Source organism: Egretta garzetta, unplaced genomic scaffold, assembly GCF_000687185.1.
Source record: "Egretta garzetta isolate BGI_Z169 unplaced genomic scaffold, ASM68718v1 scaffold471, whole genome shotgun sequence".
In the NCBI taxonomy this organism is placed as follows: Eukaryota; Metazoa; Chordata; class Aves; order Pelecaniformes; family Ardeidae; genus Egretta; species Egretta garzetta.
This window is the reverse complement of record NW_009258629.1, coordinates 791,206-807,672: the sequence shown is the minus strand read 5'-3', so window position 1 is coordinate 807,672 and position 16,467 is coordinate 791,206. Positions and strand designations below refer to the sequence as shown.

The 16,467-nt window shown below is 37.2% G+C and overlaps 1 protein-coding gene across 1 annotated transcript in view; it reads right to left on the bottom strand.

Annotated features, from left to right (window-relative positions):
- The window catches only part of MTREX (Mtr4 exosome RNA helicase), a 44,055-nt gene extending 27,602 nt beyond the window's left edge, over positions 1 to 16,453 (bottom strand). The window contains exons 1-15 of the mRNA XM_009648257.2: positions 16,307 to 16,453; positions 15,786 to 15,917; positions 14,932 to 14,998; positions 12,748 to 12,810; positions 12,099 to 12,211; positions 11,079 to 11,253; positions 10,088 to 10,178; positions 9,625 to 9,749; positions 8,329 to 8,427; positions 7,450 to 7,552; positions 7,196 to 7,327; positions 5,965 to 6,044; positions 4,430 to 4,540; positions 3,235 to 3,336; positions 1,626 to 1,751 (exon numbers count right to left, since the gene is read on the bottom strand). Of these exons, the coding sequence (XP_009646552.1) occupies positions 1,626 to 1,751; positions 3,235 to 3,336; positions 4,430 to 4,540; positions 5,965 to 6,044; positions 7,196 to 7,327; positions 7,450 to 7,552; positions 8,329 to 8,427; positions 9,625 to 9,749; positions 10,088 to 10,178; positions 11,079 to 11,253; positions 12,099 to 12,211; positions 12,748 to 12,810; positions 14,932 to 14,998; positions 15,786 to 15,917; positions 16,307 to 16,422 (1,635 nt within the window). The 5' untranslated portion in view covers positions 16,423 to 16,453. The remainder of the gene's footprint in view (positions 1 to 1,625; positions 1,752 to 3,234; positions 3,337 to 4,429; positions 4,541 to 5,964; positions 6,045 to 7,195; positions 7,328 to 7,449; positions 7,553 to 8,328; positions 8,428 to 9,624; positions 9,750 to 10,087; positions 10,179 to 11,078; positions 11,254 to 12,098; positions 12,212 to 12,747; positions 12,811 to 14,931; positions 14,999 to 15,785; positions 15,918 to 16,306) is intronic.
- Between the last annotated feature and the right edge of the window lie 14 nt (positions 16,454 to 16,467).

Sequence of the window (16,467 nt, the reverse complement as noted above, 5' to 3'; positions counted from 1 at the left end):
ATATTATTCCTAGACATTTTGCTCTAGTTTTCAGGAAATGGTTTGGATCAGACATACATTAGGGTTGAAGAGCTGCGATTAAAAATGTCTTATGTGAATGTCCTATAATTCTCAATGTGGCCAATTTATTTCTTGGGAAGTTTTCCCTATAAATCTTTAGCTTACCCTGGAGCAAAGCCACCATCCTCAATGTAGCAGCAAAAAACCAGTGCAAGACATGATCGCAATCTTACTACAGTTGGTAAGTACTACTGTCAGTCAGTAAGTGAAACCTAATTCAGACACACTTAATGACGAATACAGAATGTGAATATTGAAGAAATGAGAAAACACAAATTGTATCAAGGCTAAGAAATAAATTCAAAACCTAATGCTACCATACTTTAATTAGTTCCAGTATTTTTGAAACTTATTTTACTAACTGCAGGTTAGTTATCAATAATGTAGCATTTGTGCAAACTCTGACTTTAAGAAGGTAAACGCTACCTGTGTGTAACAGTGATCTAATGTACACATTTATTATGAATTAACACGTTGCACTGACAGAACAAGATACACAAAAAAGAATCCACATCTGCATAACTAACAGCAGCCATGTACATATTTTCTCCCTTGTTTTTCATTTGTCTGAACAAAAAAAGACATTGGCATCTGATTTTTTTGGCAACAAATACGTGCTTTTTATTAACATACCCTGATGCTGACTTAAGATGATTCCCAGAATTTATACAAACTCCAACAATACTGGAATTGCCGTTTTAACACAAATGACATGCTATTTGTACCAAGGGTACAAGCTCCTGAATAGCATGCAGAGTAACACCCCAAGTTTTCAGTTTTAACATGTGTGCACGATTAACGTAAGGAGCCTAAGATAGGCAACATACACAACAGAATACTATGCTTCATTATGGTGATTTTTGCCATAGAATTTAAATACAAGTGTAATGAGTGCAAAGTTTCATACTCAAATTATAAAGCAAGACGGTATTATGGAATAACTTCCATTACACTTTGGGGAAGCCCTACAATCTAATGCCCATCTCAACCACAAGAGTGGTTTTTTCCACCTTTTGATTTCCAAACCTCAAAGTTTCCTACAAGTACTATCAATTTCTCCATAGTTAATTTTAGCTCACTGACAGCCATCTCACTCTTCTTCTTTATCATAGGTACCTCATTTTTCGCATGACTTTGTCCAGTTTGTCCATTACACTGAAAAGTCCATTAACAAAGTTTCATTTCACCACAGAACCTAGCCTTTAATAATTCTTGTGAAAGCTCAGCAAACCTTTTCCTGTTCAGCAACATCCTTGAATTGACTGTGGTCAGTAAGAAATGAACAGAATACTGCAGTAGTAGTTATATCACTAGAAAACAGGGTATCTCTCTCCTGCCTGAGAACCCTTTCATACAGACGACGATACTAGCTTTCTATTTCACAATAGAAACTCCTGCTTTAACAATAATTCAGTGAAAGCCCATACTCCTTTTAGGAGTGTCATCTCCTACGTGCATAATCTACATACTTTTTGTTCTAGCCGTGTAATTTTATACATTATGCTATTCAGATGAGAATAACCTCATTGGGAGGATTAAAAAAAAAAAGTTAACTTCTCTCATACCTTCAAAAGCTGCTTGCCAATTGTTGGACTCATTTTTTCATCCACCATAAGAATTACTATTCCTCTGTCATCCATACCTCGGCGTCCTGCACGACCTGACATTTGAATGTATTCACCTGAGGATATCTAGGATAAAATGAGAAAAAGGAAAAAAAAATAACGAATATTAGAAAAAAGGCAAGAACATATAAAGTGCTATTTACAATTACACAGTAAATGACCATGATGTATAAAAATGAGCAAAGTTATCTGACATGAATTTTTCACAGATTAAATTCATTACTCATAATTGATCATTAAGCTACTAAAATATAAATCCATGATTATGAATAATGTATGTCAGCAGCATAAGTTAACTAATGGTCCCATAACTACAGTGATTTCCACAACATGGTGCATCATATTAATAAGCACAAAAAACCATTTCAGTAATGTATTATGTGATGGAAAGTTGCTGGGCATGATGGAGATTATTAAAATATAACACACCTTCAACATATTGATAATGCACCTTCACCCTCTTCGAACAACGTATCATTTTATTCAAATGATTCAAATGTAACACTAAAATACTGATACCTAGCAAGAGCAGTATTTCTATGCCTACTAATGGTGAAATTGAAGAGGTTATAAAGAACTGGGACATGGACAAGAGACAGCTATAACTATAGTTCCCTATATCTCAATAGGTTGTGAAAGAGGGATTTTTTGTCATCCGTGGAACTTGCATTCCCAACAACTTCCTGACTTTCAGTTTAAGTCAGATCTCAAAAACTACTTAAGGAAACTGTGCTAAATAATTTTAAAAGCAGGAGTTCCACATATCTGATACCTTAAAGGTAGCCAATTCTCACATATGTCTTAAGTACATCCAATCAGACTGAATGAATCGTGAAACTGAACAGCCCAAACTAAGACTGAAGAGATGTTCACTTCATAACGCACATGTCAAGTCACTTGTCCTGTTTACCACAATTTTCCTATCTCTGAAAGATGAACCATGACACTTATTTATAAGGTTTTCTGTAATGACTTGAACAGCCTTATTATCTACAGATGAATCACATCTGGTTTTAATATCTACAAAATTTAAATTACTTGTTTTCCAGCTGTTTAAGAACCTGTCTCTCTCTCCGCACACTTCTGTCTTTCTGTGGGCTACTGAAAATACTCCTCTGTAACAGAACCATCAATACTCACCTGAGGTAAATGATCTTTTTTCTTGGGTCTGTCAAAACCTAGTGATTCTTATGGTATGATACTGAGCCCACTTATGCTCCACATTCCTCTGACACAGAAGAAAATACTTGAGTCTCACAGTTTTGCACAAATTGTGCAGAAATCTTAGTCTAATCCAATGTCCACCACTAACCTGTGTTTGATGCCCTTTTGCTCTATCTATTAAAAAAATACTCTCATGCATAATCTGAGGAATCTTGTCTTCACGAATTTGTACACTAACTACAAATGGACTAGTGAAAAAAGAAAGTTTTTTGAAAGGAAAAGTATTTTCTACTACTCTGAAGTGGATATGTCAAGAGTAAATTTAATCTTAATGAGGTTTAAACAACACAATCCAGTTATCCTACAGAACCTGTTTTTCACTTACCCATCTGAAATCTTTTCCATCAAATTTGCTGGCACTCGTAAATAGCACAGTCCTGGCTGGCATATTAATTCCCATAGCGAAAGTCTCTGTTGCAAATAAGGCCTAAATAAACAGACTAAAGTTAAGCAAGCAAAAACAAAGGCTCTTAAGCAAATGGGCAAATAGTCAGAGATTGCTACACAAAACCTCTCCTGATTTTACTACTTATGTATAGTGAACATAGAACATAGGTACATTCAATATTTAAAAACTGGACCAAAAACATTCTTCCCTTGGCTTACTTCCCCTGAGAAAACATGAAAAGTAGTTAGATGGGACCATGTGAAAGACTCCAAAACGAAACACAAGGGGTTGCAAATTATATTAATGAAAAATAACAGTGAACTTCCACATTCAAAGTTTGGAAGAAGAAAATAGCGGTTAGCTACCCAAAAAACCCTCAGAACTTTCATCTAAGGTTAAGTTTTTTCTGAATGTATGTCCCTTAGGACAACGAACAAACAACTTGGTAGATGTCTACAGTCATTTATAGGAGCAATATGTACCATAAAACAGTTGAAGAAAATGTTAAAACATAGACATTTTAAGTTTAAATACTTTAGAATAAAATCTGGAACACTTAAAACTAGAGCTGTAATTGTGCGCTAACATAACACATCTAAGGCAAAGTATTAAAGACTACAAACTTTTCCTTATAGAGAGAAAAAAACTCCAACAGCTTAAGGAATTATTTTTTCTGATAAAGATGGAGGCATTTATGCAAATATTTGCATTTCTCAGGGGAAGGAGCTGCAGCCAATTACACCAATTAACCTGTGCTACTGGAACAGCTACAGGCTTCCAGAGGTCCACTGTGCCTTTGTAGAACCCACTATGTAGAACCACAGAATGGAGCCTTCCTCTTCATAGTGTGTAGCTCTATTTAAAATTGCCTACTTACTGGTCCACACAATGTTAAAAAAATGTTTTGGTAAGTACTAAGCCTTATGCTTCCTGCAAAGAATCACATTCAAAACCAAAAGCATTTTTCAGTCTGGCATGTGCAATGAGTCTTTCACCTTTTTCAGTCAAGGAGCAGGTCTCCACTACAATACTAGCATACATCCTGAGCTAAGACATACTTCTCGGTTTTTCAGGATTACTGACTGTGTATTCACAACAGAGAGAAACCTAAATAGGGACATGAAATATATACCTTTATTAGGCCCTCAGAGAAAAGAATTTCTATGGTTTCTTTTAAGATAGGAAGCAGACCGCCATGATGGATACCAATTCCTCGCTTCAGAAGAGGAAGTACGTGCTCAACCTGGGAAACAACATATAAATACCAGTAAACAAATATTAATACTTGTTACTAAAAAATAAAACCTGTATGGGAAATCTCAACACTGCCCTTAGTGTTCATGTAATTCACTATTTCCTGATTTTAAATACAATAAATACCCCTTCAATATTATTTTCCAGTTAGAACTAGGAATGATATGAAGGGTAAAGCCAGAGGCCAATATTTTCAGTAGACTAGTCTTAAACTGGGTTGGGCCTACTACGAAGCTATGCCCTAATTTACACATGCAGTTAGCAGTTAAATTTGCTTCTATAAAAAAAAAAATTGCCTCATTTAAACTCGTTTCTGAAAATAGCGATCCTGGTATGCATGAAATATTTTGTTTACATTTTAGTTGCAGTGATTTCACGTGTTGGTATGTGCTGCAAAACGGTGAAGTCAGCACCTATGAGAGCCATACAAGGAAATCCAGGCTGTATATGACAGAATTAATGTCTTAAATTCTAAAAATATTGTACTTCAAACAAAGATGTACATAAACGTAGCTTTGTCTGGTTTTTTCTTTGAAATTTAAGATCCTCATTAACAACCTGTTAACATTTGGTTACCACCCCAAACGTAATTCTGAGAACACACTTTCGAGATACCATTGTCCACAGAGACCAAACTAGATTATTTGTATATAATGCCACTGTTATAAGCTTACCAAAAAACCAGCACATAACATCTTACATATTGGATTCCCATTTCCATTTTTCTCAAGTTCACAAACAATACAGGTATATGGAATCTGAAGCAAGCAGGCATGGCCAAAAATTAAATGGCTCTTTTTTTCAAGGAGAAATTGCCATGCTGACAATAAAGATCACTATATTAAGAAATTATGGACACAAATAAATAAAGAGAGGGGTGGAAAGAAATTACGGTTTTAGTATTTGTTACAGAAGTACTGAATGCTGTCATATTCTGTCCATTTAGAAGCTTGTATCTTTCCACTGTAAAGATAGTCATTATGCTTAGTCATTATACAGTAAATTAGAATGCAGATGCATCAATTCAACTTTTTGAAAGGCTCAGAAGTCAGTAACTGATAAAGTGCATACTGCACTCTCAATGGAACTATTTCCAGACTGTTTTAAGCCAGATGTATCTCTTTATAGGCCCTGAAGTTTACTTAAAAACATAACTAGAAAAAAAGAAAACACAGGGCAGGAACTCCATGGTTCATTTTGGCATATGTCATTTACTGGAATCACAACTGGAAAGAATCCTAATCACCGAGTCCTATTTCACAATGTCAAGGAGCAATGCAAGAGATATTAAAACCCAGGAAGATGAGTAAGAATACCCAGTTTATGATTTCTGTACCCACTACAAAAGACCCACAGCCTCAAAAGTTTCAGGGAACAGGAGAGCAGTCGCTACCCTATTCAATCTCCACTCACCTGAGGAAGCTTTTTGTCTTCATCTGACAGACAATCAATTGCATTATTGAACACTTCTTCAACCATCTTTTTTTCTTCATCTAAGAAGGCAATTTTTAAGTTACTACAAAATCTAGAAGGCTAATAACATATGTAAATAAAGAGCTACCACACCAATATTTACAACAGTTTACAATAAAAATATCACGGAAGACTGTTAAGTCTACACAAAACCACCCACATCGGTCAGATGATCCAAGACTTAAATGTGAGCCTGAAGGAGCCAAACTGTAACCAGAAGTAGATGCTCAGGAAAAAAGAAAACAGAACAAACCTGGCAGAATAATCCAAACTTCAGCTATTTCCAAGCTTGGGATTTCTCAGTTTTATGTACTTTCTGTCTATTTCATAAACCTCCCTGTTTCTCTTCTACCTACTAGTCCCTGCCTGCATGGATATAGAGGCTCTTCCTCTTCCCTGTCAAACCCCTTTCTACTTAAGTACTACAAATATCAATAATATATATTGGTGTGACTGAAGAAAAATTATAAAAATGCATCTCTGCACTTTGGCCTATCTTTACATTTTCTGACAGAGATGGTTGCATTATTTTGCAACACTGAACCAGAACGTGCAAAGATTGCAGCAAGTTCACAAACACGAAATTCCTTATTTTTGTTACAACTCTTAACATTTCCGAAGAGCAATGACCTTAAAACTTATTTTCTGCTCTTGGTCTCAATCCAAAACGAAAAAATCTTCTTTGTTTACCTTTTGGGTTTTTCTTTAAGGAGAAGGGGGAGGAAGGAAAGAAATGTGGATTGTATATTGAGAAAGAAGAGGCTAGTGGTTTGTTATACAGTTGTTTTGACTTTGAGAGAATACTCATTTCTCTAATAGACAAAACATGAAAATTTTGGGAAATACATTTGTTATGATCACTCTTCTCCCATTACAGACAGAATGTCCTAGTAACTCTTGTGCTACTACTACAGTGAAGAGGATTTTGGAGAAAGAAATGAAGTTTAAAATAGAGGATTAATTCAACATTGTGATGACTAAGTACTCTTTGTACACCAACAGTTTCCTACCAAAAATACCCTGATATACCGGCATAGTAAATGAAAAAGCAATACGTATTTATCATTCGTTTTTACACAAAAAGTCCCAAAAGAAATAGAACTACCCAATTACAGTAACATTTCACATCAAACTACAACGGTGAATAAAACTGTATTTTATTTATCTGTACCTGTATTGAAATCTAACTTTGTCATCTGAAGTGCATAGGCTTCACAGTCTTTCTTACTGAAGCTGAAAATAATCACAGGTTGGAAATTCCTTTCCATGATCATCTTCACAATCTTAAAAACATTTGAAGGACCTGCAGAGAGATTACATTAATTTAAATGTAATTTTAGCAAAAAAGAATCTTACGGAATAATTGAGACACAAGCACAACTTGCATACAACTTTATTGTATTACAGAATAGGATTCAAACTCACCTTTTGTTCCTCCTTTCCTGCCCTTCTGGTCCCCTTTTGCTAAGTCTCCTGCATCTCTAAGTACCTGCATTGCTGTATTGAAATTATCTTCTCTGAAATCTCCCTAAATGTAAAACACAACCTCTGTAAGCAATTATTTCTTACATAGCCCACTTAAAAATAGTGCTTTGCATAGCCAGTAACATTATCCCGTATTTTCAGGCAGAAAGACAAAAACAATGCAAAAGCTAGCAAGTGAGTTTACTAGGTCAGTGGCACAGCTCAGAATTACATTGGTGTCTCTGAAGTTATTGCTTATTGTTCTACCCACCACATCATCAACCATGCTGGACTTGCTCAATGACACAATACCAAAACTAACTTTTCGGAAGGTCTACATGAAACTACACCACCCAATGAAGACCTTGTTTCAAGCGCAGTGCTACTTTTACAGCACTAGCTACAGCCATGCAAGCCAATGATGAATTTTAAACAACTGTTACTTCAAAATCACCTAAAGACACAAAAATACTTTGCCCCCTCAACTGAAGTAAAATTTAAATGTTACTACCTTTTCTTTTGAGAAACAGTACAAGAAACATCAGCTACTTTGCAGATTTACAAAAAGCAGCACACACTTCAGAAAAGAAGGCAAATATGAGGGCAGTAAAGACATCTCAGCAAAGTATTACTCAGCTGGCTATATGACATCAGATAATAAAAACAACCTCTTCTGTAAGATTCAAAAAATTAACAGGAAATCAGAGATGACTGTTACCCATTTGTACTTCATATTAACACAAACATCCTTTGTATAGCAATTCCAATTTTTGCAGGATATCAAGCTCGTGACTGATACACGAGGAAACAGATCTTTCAAACAAACTGAATATTCCTTACATTTTCATCAACAACCAGATGGAGTCCATCTCCTCCTGCTGGGAATATATAATGCTGCAGTGGAGTGGGTCGATAGTCGGTGTAAATTACATGGCAAGGCTATAAAGAAAGAACAGCATACACATAAATATTTAATTGCATGGTAAAAACACTTGATAGAAAATCCAACACATTACTATGAAAATACATCTTTCTTAAAAGCCAGAAAGTAAGACTCACAGAAACTAAGATAATAAATTTTCTTTCCTGAGTATGGATTTTATACTAATTATGTTGCTTAAGAAAAGGAAAGTTCACAAATCCTTTGGAAGAACCCAAGTTGGCTACAAGAATTCTTTCTCATGAACACAAAAAGTAAGGACAGGTAATATTTCTTTCTGTATTATTACAAAGACTCAAAATCCTAACACCTTTTTAAACCAAAGGAAAAACTGTGGACTTCTATTTTGTAAAAAAGCCTGCAGTATTTCTTACACCACTTTAAAGGCACACAGTAGACTTTCAAAAACATTTAAGGTTTTAATGCACAGAGAAAGCTTGTTTATAAAAAAAACCAAACACCAAAGCACTTCCTTTAAAACATTAAATATTACATAAATCTGCTTTTGAAAAACCAGTCTAGTGTTCTGTAAAACGAAGTCAAGGTTTTGTGCCAAGCTTAAATAGAAGTCTTTTATATCACACTGCTTTCATCACAAAAAACCGTAAGAATCAATCTTGGGGGTGTTTTTAAAATTGGACCAACATCTTGTAGATACTAACTTCCCCAGTTCTAATTCCCATATACTTTGCCACAAAAGCCTATCTTAAAAAAACAATAAAATAAACCTAATGGTAACAAGACAGGACAGATTTCTTACATTCCTCTTTTCTCACCTTGTTTGCATGCATATATAGTATTTCCTATGGATTTATGATTTACTTGTTATTTCCTCATGGAAATCAAGAGCACTTCAAGCAAATTCTCCAAATAACCTCTTGTCTATCAACCCTTTAAAAATCACAGTATGTTCACCATGTTTCATAATTCAGAATGTTTGTTGAAGTCAAGCTTGTGTCTAAATATTGAAGAGTGGAAAATAAACTTTAAAGAAACAGCTTTAATGTTGCTATGTAGAATCAACAGCCAGTATAGCTGCAAAAGCTAGTAGCACAACCAGAGAAGTGCAGGAGTGATCTATTCCATCACTTATAAGCAGTAACAAGACGCTCAAAGGTTCAGTTCTCATCAACCAAAGAGACAGTATTATGCCACAAGACAACAAGGATGGAGGTATAGCACATCAAAAACATTACCTGTTTGTGAAGGTGGCAGATCCATTCAGCAAACTGACGGGCATTTGGAATAGTTGCAGAAAGGAACACATAATGAACATTGTCAGGGAGCAAAATAATTGTCTCTTCCCAAACCACACCACGTTCTGAAAATGAAAAAGTCACATGGCAAATTTATGTGATGAAAGCCTATTTTTCAGCTCTAAAGCCAAAAACCAGCATGCTTAAGGACAAAATAAAGCAACTAAAAAAACCCTCCTGTACCTAAATGCCCTCACAGTAGCTTTTGCCTTGGCAAAGAAAATGCAGACTGCGACACACAATAAATCTCATATACATTCAGTAGATAACAAATTCTGAATGATTTAGGCACAAATATAACTGACTTTAAGAGAGAGAATAAAAATTGAATTCTTCAAATGACAAAAAAAATCTGGTTTGGGGAAAAAAATTATTGAAAATAAAAATTGTACATATAGGATACCTGAATCTCTCATATAGTGGATTTCATCAAAAATAACCCATGCGACTTCTCGCATAACTTCAGAACCTCTGTAAAGCATACTTCTCAAAATCTAGAAAAGGAAAAAAAAATGGAAATTCATCACATGAAATAACACCAGTCACATGTTACAGAGATGTCAGTAAGAAACTGCCAGAATTTCTGGTTCACATGGTTTTACATGGCAATATGAAAGCTTATTTTGCACAAAGCGTAAAAGCGTTTAAAGATTGGCTGTGAGATGCTTTCCATGTTGATTCCAATCTAACAAATGATACAAGACTAACTGGCTTCCCTGCAAGCACAGTAAAAAAACATGAAAGAAAAAAACATTTGTTTTCTCCCAGCCTCTGTGTGGCAGCATATTTGTTACAGGTCTACAGATGTACTTCTGCCAAGCCTTCTACTTCCCTCATCCTAACAGATAACCTCTGTGATTAAGAGGAAATATTTTGTCAGTAATCAAGTCATCCTGTCTCTCCACCCTAATCTTTTCCTACCAGAGCTTTCTCTGTAAGAGTCTTTCCTCCTTTAAGGTAAAGAAAGAAGAAAATTCTAACTCATGGCTAGACAGATTTCTACAGTAGAAATAGGACAAAACTGTGCCAACAGTACTTTGTTACCAAAGGTGAAAAGCTGTACGTTCCTGGAGTACTAGCATCTAGTTTGAAACACTCAACTATCACTCAGTGATTTTCCTCTCCCCATTTTGTTTCCCTAGAACCTTGCCTTTCTCCATGTGAGAATGAAAGTTCCTGACTGATAATCCAAAAGTATGAACTTACAGACATTTTACCTAACCTTTTCAGTAAGCAAAAGCTAAAACATTAAAAGGAAGCATAATGAACTTTGTAACATTTTCCACCTTAATTGGGCTTATCATGATAACTTTAATCTTTTAATATCAGACCTTCTCAGTCAAAAAAGTGTAGAAGAAAACACAGACAGATGAGGAATTAATGAGTGATCTCACCTCGGTTGTCATTACCAGACAAGAAGCTGTAGGATTAATAGTGACATCCCCAGTCATCAAACCAACATCCTGAAATTCTTCATACATCTCACGGTACTTCTGATTACTCAAAGCTTTAATTGGACTCGTAAATATCACACGCTGTTTCTCCCGCAAAGCCAAGGCAATTGCATACCTATATTCAAACATTGTACATACTAAAATTGTCAGTTGTTCAGAGCATATTGCTTTCCTCTAATCTTCTGCTTAAAAAAATAAGACAAAATATGCAATTCAGAACACCAGCAGAATGATATGAAGCATTTCACATTATTAAATTCAGTGCAATCTTTCAAATTATGAAGTTCAATGAAATCTTCACTCAACTGTGTATGCCTCTTTGTAGAGTGACAAACAATTCACAATGAGTTAACTGGTTTTTATGGACATCAGAGCACATCCTGTTTAATCTAAAAATCTAATTGTCAGTGTCTCATGACAAACTATTATTATTTGAACCCATGGTCTAACATATCTACATGTACATCTCACTTCTCACCTCGGGTCAGCAAAGCTACTCCACTGTCAGACCAAACCCTGAAAAAACCCTACACTACCTTTTAAACATTTCTTGCCCAAGTTGCAAATTAAATCAAACCCATGCTTCTTACAAAGCAAAACCACACAAGAAACTCCTTATTAATTATAGCCAGGGGCTAGAAAACGAAGGGGGTTTTTTTCTAAGTTCATATAAATATGTATTGAAGAAACTTTCCTTTCAATCTATACAATAACATCTCAACAAAACCAGATTGTTTAAAAATAAAAGATAATCTTAAACACGAATTAAGCCTTTCACTACCCACCAAGCAAGACGAAAGAAGTGATTTTTGTATTCCAGAGCAGTCAATTTAGTTCTAACACCGATGGTCCAAATTTTGTATCAAGAAACTGAGACACAACAGCTACTGATGGTTCAACAAAATGACACCACAAACGCCACACCATTCTCTTAATAGAGCCTGTCAGAAAATTACTTACTCTGCACAAACAGTTTTACCAGCTGATGTATGAGCCGACACTAACACAGACTGGTTATTATCGACACAAAGAATAGCTTCTCTCTGGAAGGCATCAAGAATAAATGGATATTCCTAAAAAGAAAGAAAGCAAAAACATTACACATTTTTAACACAGTTACTTGCATCTAATTAATTTTGTGACTGATCTAGTGTGCAAATTACAGGCAGAAATGAAATCCTGTAGATATTTGTAACTTTAACTGATCTTAATCCAGTAATTTGCATTGACCTTGTATTTAAATAATTTTATCTAATATCACACCTAAGGTTTTTGCTTATGTCTTCTTGTCATATCAAATTAAACTCTTGCCCCAATGACTAAACTTTCTCTAATTCACTAATATAGGAAGAGAAACTACAGTGTACAATTGCAGCCACTGCCTGATGTTGCAGAACAGAATTGAAATCACAACAGCCTACCCACCCCATTCAACCACATCATTTTATCAAATTTAAAATACAGTAACACCAATCTTACTTACAATGTGCCATCTTTTCAAGATGCTCTTTTCCAAGCCTTACTGACAAAATACATAATTTTTCCCTCTACCCTCACCTACTGTCTAAAGCACAAGCAAAAAGAAAAATAAACTAAATCTAACACATACTTTTGCAGCTTTTCCAGTTCTTGGCTTCAGACCTGTGAAGTCTTCATCTGCTGGAAGTGCAACCTATATAATACATAAAAACAGTTGCAGAATTCTCAGTGTCCACTTCAGTGACATGACAAGCTATCAAGAGTGGGGCAGATGTAAAGTGTAAGAAAACTAATTTGAATTTCTATCATCCTGTTTCTATGAGTTCATGTGTCATGGCGTCCCTCCTTCCTCTCAGAGTTTTTCAACCAATACCTCTATCCTCCTGCCCCAACAATGCTCTTTCTCTCACTTCTTGTGATACTTCATACTGACTTGTGGGAAATATTTCTGCTTCACCTACCTTGGAACATTAGGTCTTCAGGGCAAGACACAGTCATGGCTTCTGGCCCATGGGTGTTAGAAGCAATTACTCAGCTCACATTGATAACACTCACTTTGCAAGGACAATGTATTCATACAGGTAAAGTTCCTGTTCCTGGCCAATATCTAACATTCATTCATCCCAAATACTTAAGCTCTTTTCAGTTACTAAGTGATTGCAAACCTCTACCAGACATCTAAAGATAACAGACTGTATGGATGCGTGGGTTTTAAAACCCATATCATCAATTGTATATATAGTTCCTTCATTACAAAGGTCCAATCACACAGGGTCCTCAAATGTGACCCTAATTAATTTGAGCTAATTCTAGAAGACAGCACAGAAAATAAAAAGAGCGTAAAAGTACAAGGAAGTCAAAATTTACATATTTAATTCTCACAGAAACTCTTTCTGAAAATCATCTTTGGATGAAGAATGATTAAAAAAGTAATTCAGCATTAATACTTCCAATTTTTCATATTTTGAATTGTATTTATGTTCATGAACACAATTTCAAAACCAACAGTTTTAATTATTTTGCTTTTACACAATAAAAGTCTTTTTCCCCTTTTGGCCTTACAAGAAAAGCCTTTCATTCTTCAACCAGAATAGCAAAATATTTCAACGTACTGCTGCACGCTTAGATCACATTATGAACACACACCTATTTGAACAACCAGAATGTTTTCCTTTTCTTCCTCAACAACAGTACTCAGAATGTGCTTGATACCTTTCAAATATGGAAACCTATCAACATTACTATAGTGTCTTTCACAATCAATCATTTTATTGGAAGTACTATTCAAACTGCTTTTGGTAAGAGATCCTATTAATTTCTCATTTTGTGCATGCTCAATGCTAGATACAGACCTCAAGCTCTTTACGGGCCTGTTCTACCTTAAATATAATATGAAATAATGTATCTACTCAAGGGCTGAAAGGCCCTACAGAAGGATCTGGGCAGGCTGGATCGATGGGCCAATGCCAACTGGATGAGGTTCAACAACGCTAAGTGCCAGGTCCTGCACTTGGGTCACAACAACCCCATGCAACGCTACTACCCAGTGGTGCTGGTCAAGAACGGGCTGAATATGAGTCAGCAGTGTGCCCAGGTGGCCAAGAAGGCCAGTAGCATCCTGGCTAGCATCCGAAGTAGTGTGGCCAGCAGGAGTAGGGAACCAATCTTTCCCCTGTACTCAGCACTGGTGATGCTGCACCTCAAATGCTGTGTTCAGTTTTGGGCCCCTCCCTACAAGAAGGACATTGAGGCACTGGAGTGTGTCCAGAGAAGGGCAACAAAGCTGGTGAGGGGTCTGGAGCACAAGTCTTCCAAGGAGTGGTTGAGGGAACCGGGGTTGTTTAGCCTGGAGAAAAGGAGGCTGAAGGGAGACCTTGTTGCTCTCTACAACTGCCTGAAAGGAGGCTGTAGTGAGGTGGGTGTTGGTCTCTTCTCCCAGGTAACAGGCAATACGATGAGAGGAAATGGCCTCAAGTTGTGCCAGGGGAGGTTTAGATTGGATATCAGGAAAAATTTCTTCACTGAAAGGGCTGTCAAGCATTGGAACAGGCTGCCCAGGGGAGTGGTTGAGTCGCCATCCCTGGAGGTATTTAAAAGATGGGTAGGTGTGGTGCTTAGGGACATGGTTTAGTGGTGGACTTGGTAGTGCTAGGTTAATGGCTGGACTTGATGATCTTAAAGATCTTTTCCAACCTAAATAATTCTATGATATAATAAGTACAAATGCAAGAAACAATATTATTACGCAGGCAGTAATACATATAATTCTGCAAAACAAGCCTATACTTTTCATACGTATTTTCACTGCACTCACCTCATGTGTACAACCTTCAACAGTTTCCACAGCTTGCACCTTTACTTGAGGCATCAGGTCTGCCAGACTAAAAACATATGAGTTAGGATTGCCAAATAGATATTTTAAAAGCCTGTTTTTTCTTCATAAATGCAAAAACATTGAACTTCACCTTTACTGTAACTGCAACATTAAAAAAAGAATGCACAGACTTGAAACAGACAGTTGACAGAGACTACTACCAGCACTAAGAATATTTCTAAGTGCTAAAATTTTACTACTATATAAATCTACTTTAGCTACTGCTTTGGGATTTGTAACATGTTAAAAACTTGCACCTCAAATACCTGTGATTTATGCTCAAATTTAAAAGCATGTCTGTACTTAAGATTCCCAATATTTGCTGCAGGTATAATCTCACATGCCTCAAAAGCCTTGTCCCTGTCTCCTTGGTCAAATTATTCTTTCTGTATTCCCAAGCCAACTTTGTCTTTCAGTGGCATGGTACACAGCGAGCCTGCCTCCTCCCATATGCCTCACTGCTCATCTCTTGCTACGTGCCTGAAATCAACATGATGGCTTTCATCAGGAACCACGGATCCATAGGCAGTAACCACAAATACATGAACACTTCATACTGCAGTTGCCTATCTGTCCACAAAAATTACTTTGAACACACTCAGCACTCATGATGGCTGAAGCTGTCCTACCAGCACATGCTCACTTATTTAGATAACGGAATTATAAACTTCATATGAAAATTAATCTTTATATGCAAACACTGCAAAGCTACTTACATTGACTATTCAAAACTGGCACATACTTTATCAGTATGCCTTGCCATGATTTCCTTACACATTAAGCTGGGCACTTACTTAGCATCTTCTGATACAAGATCTTCCAACTTTGGCTTCTTTCCCAAAACGGCATCTTCAGTACTGCCGACCTCAACTTCCCTTTTGGCCTTCCCTGTCGCAGCTACTGAAGATTTCTCCTCCGATCGTTTTCTGCAACATAAATAAAGAAAAAAATTAAAGCTTGCGTCTTTTATGTATAAAGAAATCAGGTGTCCTACAGGCAACGGCGTTCACACTGCATTCAGGACACAACCCGAGGAACTGCATCCACGAAAACCGCGTGGGTTTTCAAACCACTTCTCGCATGAGCTTGCCCCCAGGTCCCCAGGCTCCCCAGTTGCCCTCTGTCCCTGGGCCGGCTACAGCTGCGGGGCCAGGGATCCCCGGAAAGCGCGTCCCTTTAGGCTGCACTGCCTCCCGGTCCCGAGGGGGTTCAGTAGCTCAAAGCAGCATGCAGAAGCCGGGCCCAGCAGTGCGGCCCGAGCCTCAGCCGCCAGAGCACCCCCAGCCCGGCTTCCCGGGACGCAACGCGCCCTCACCCCGGTCTCCTGGCGCCCTCGGTGGCGCCCGCTTTGCTCTTCTTGGCGCCGGAGGCGGCGGCGGCGGAGTCCTCCTCAACCACGCTGAAGAGCTCGTCCCCGAACGCGTCCGCCATCTTCCCCGCTGGTCCCACAATGCCTCGCGCGGGACAGCCTCCCCC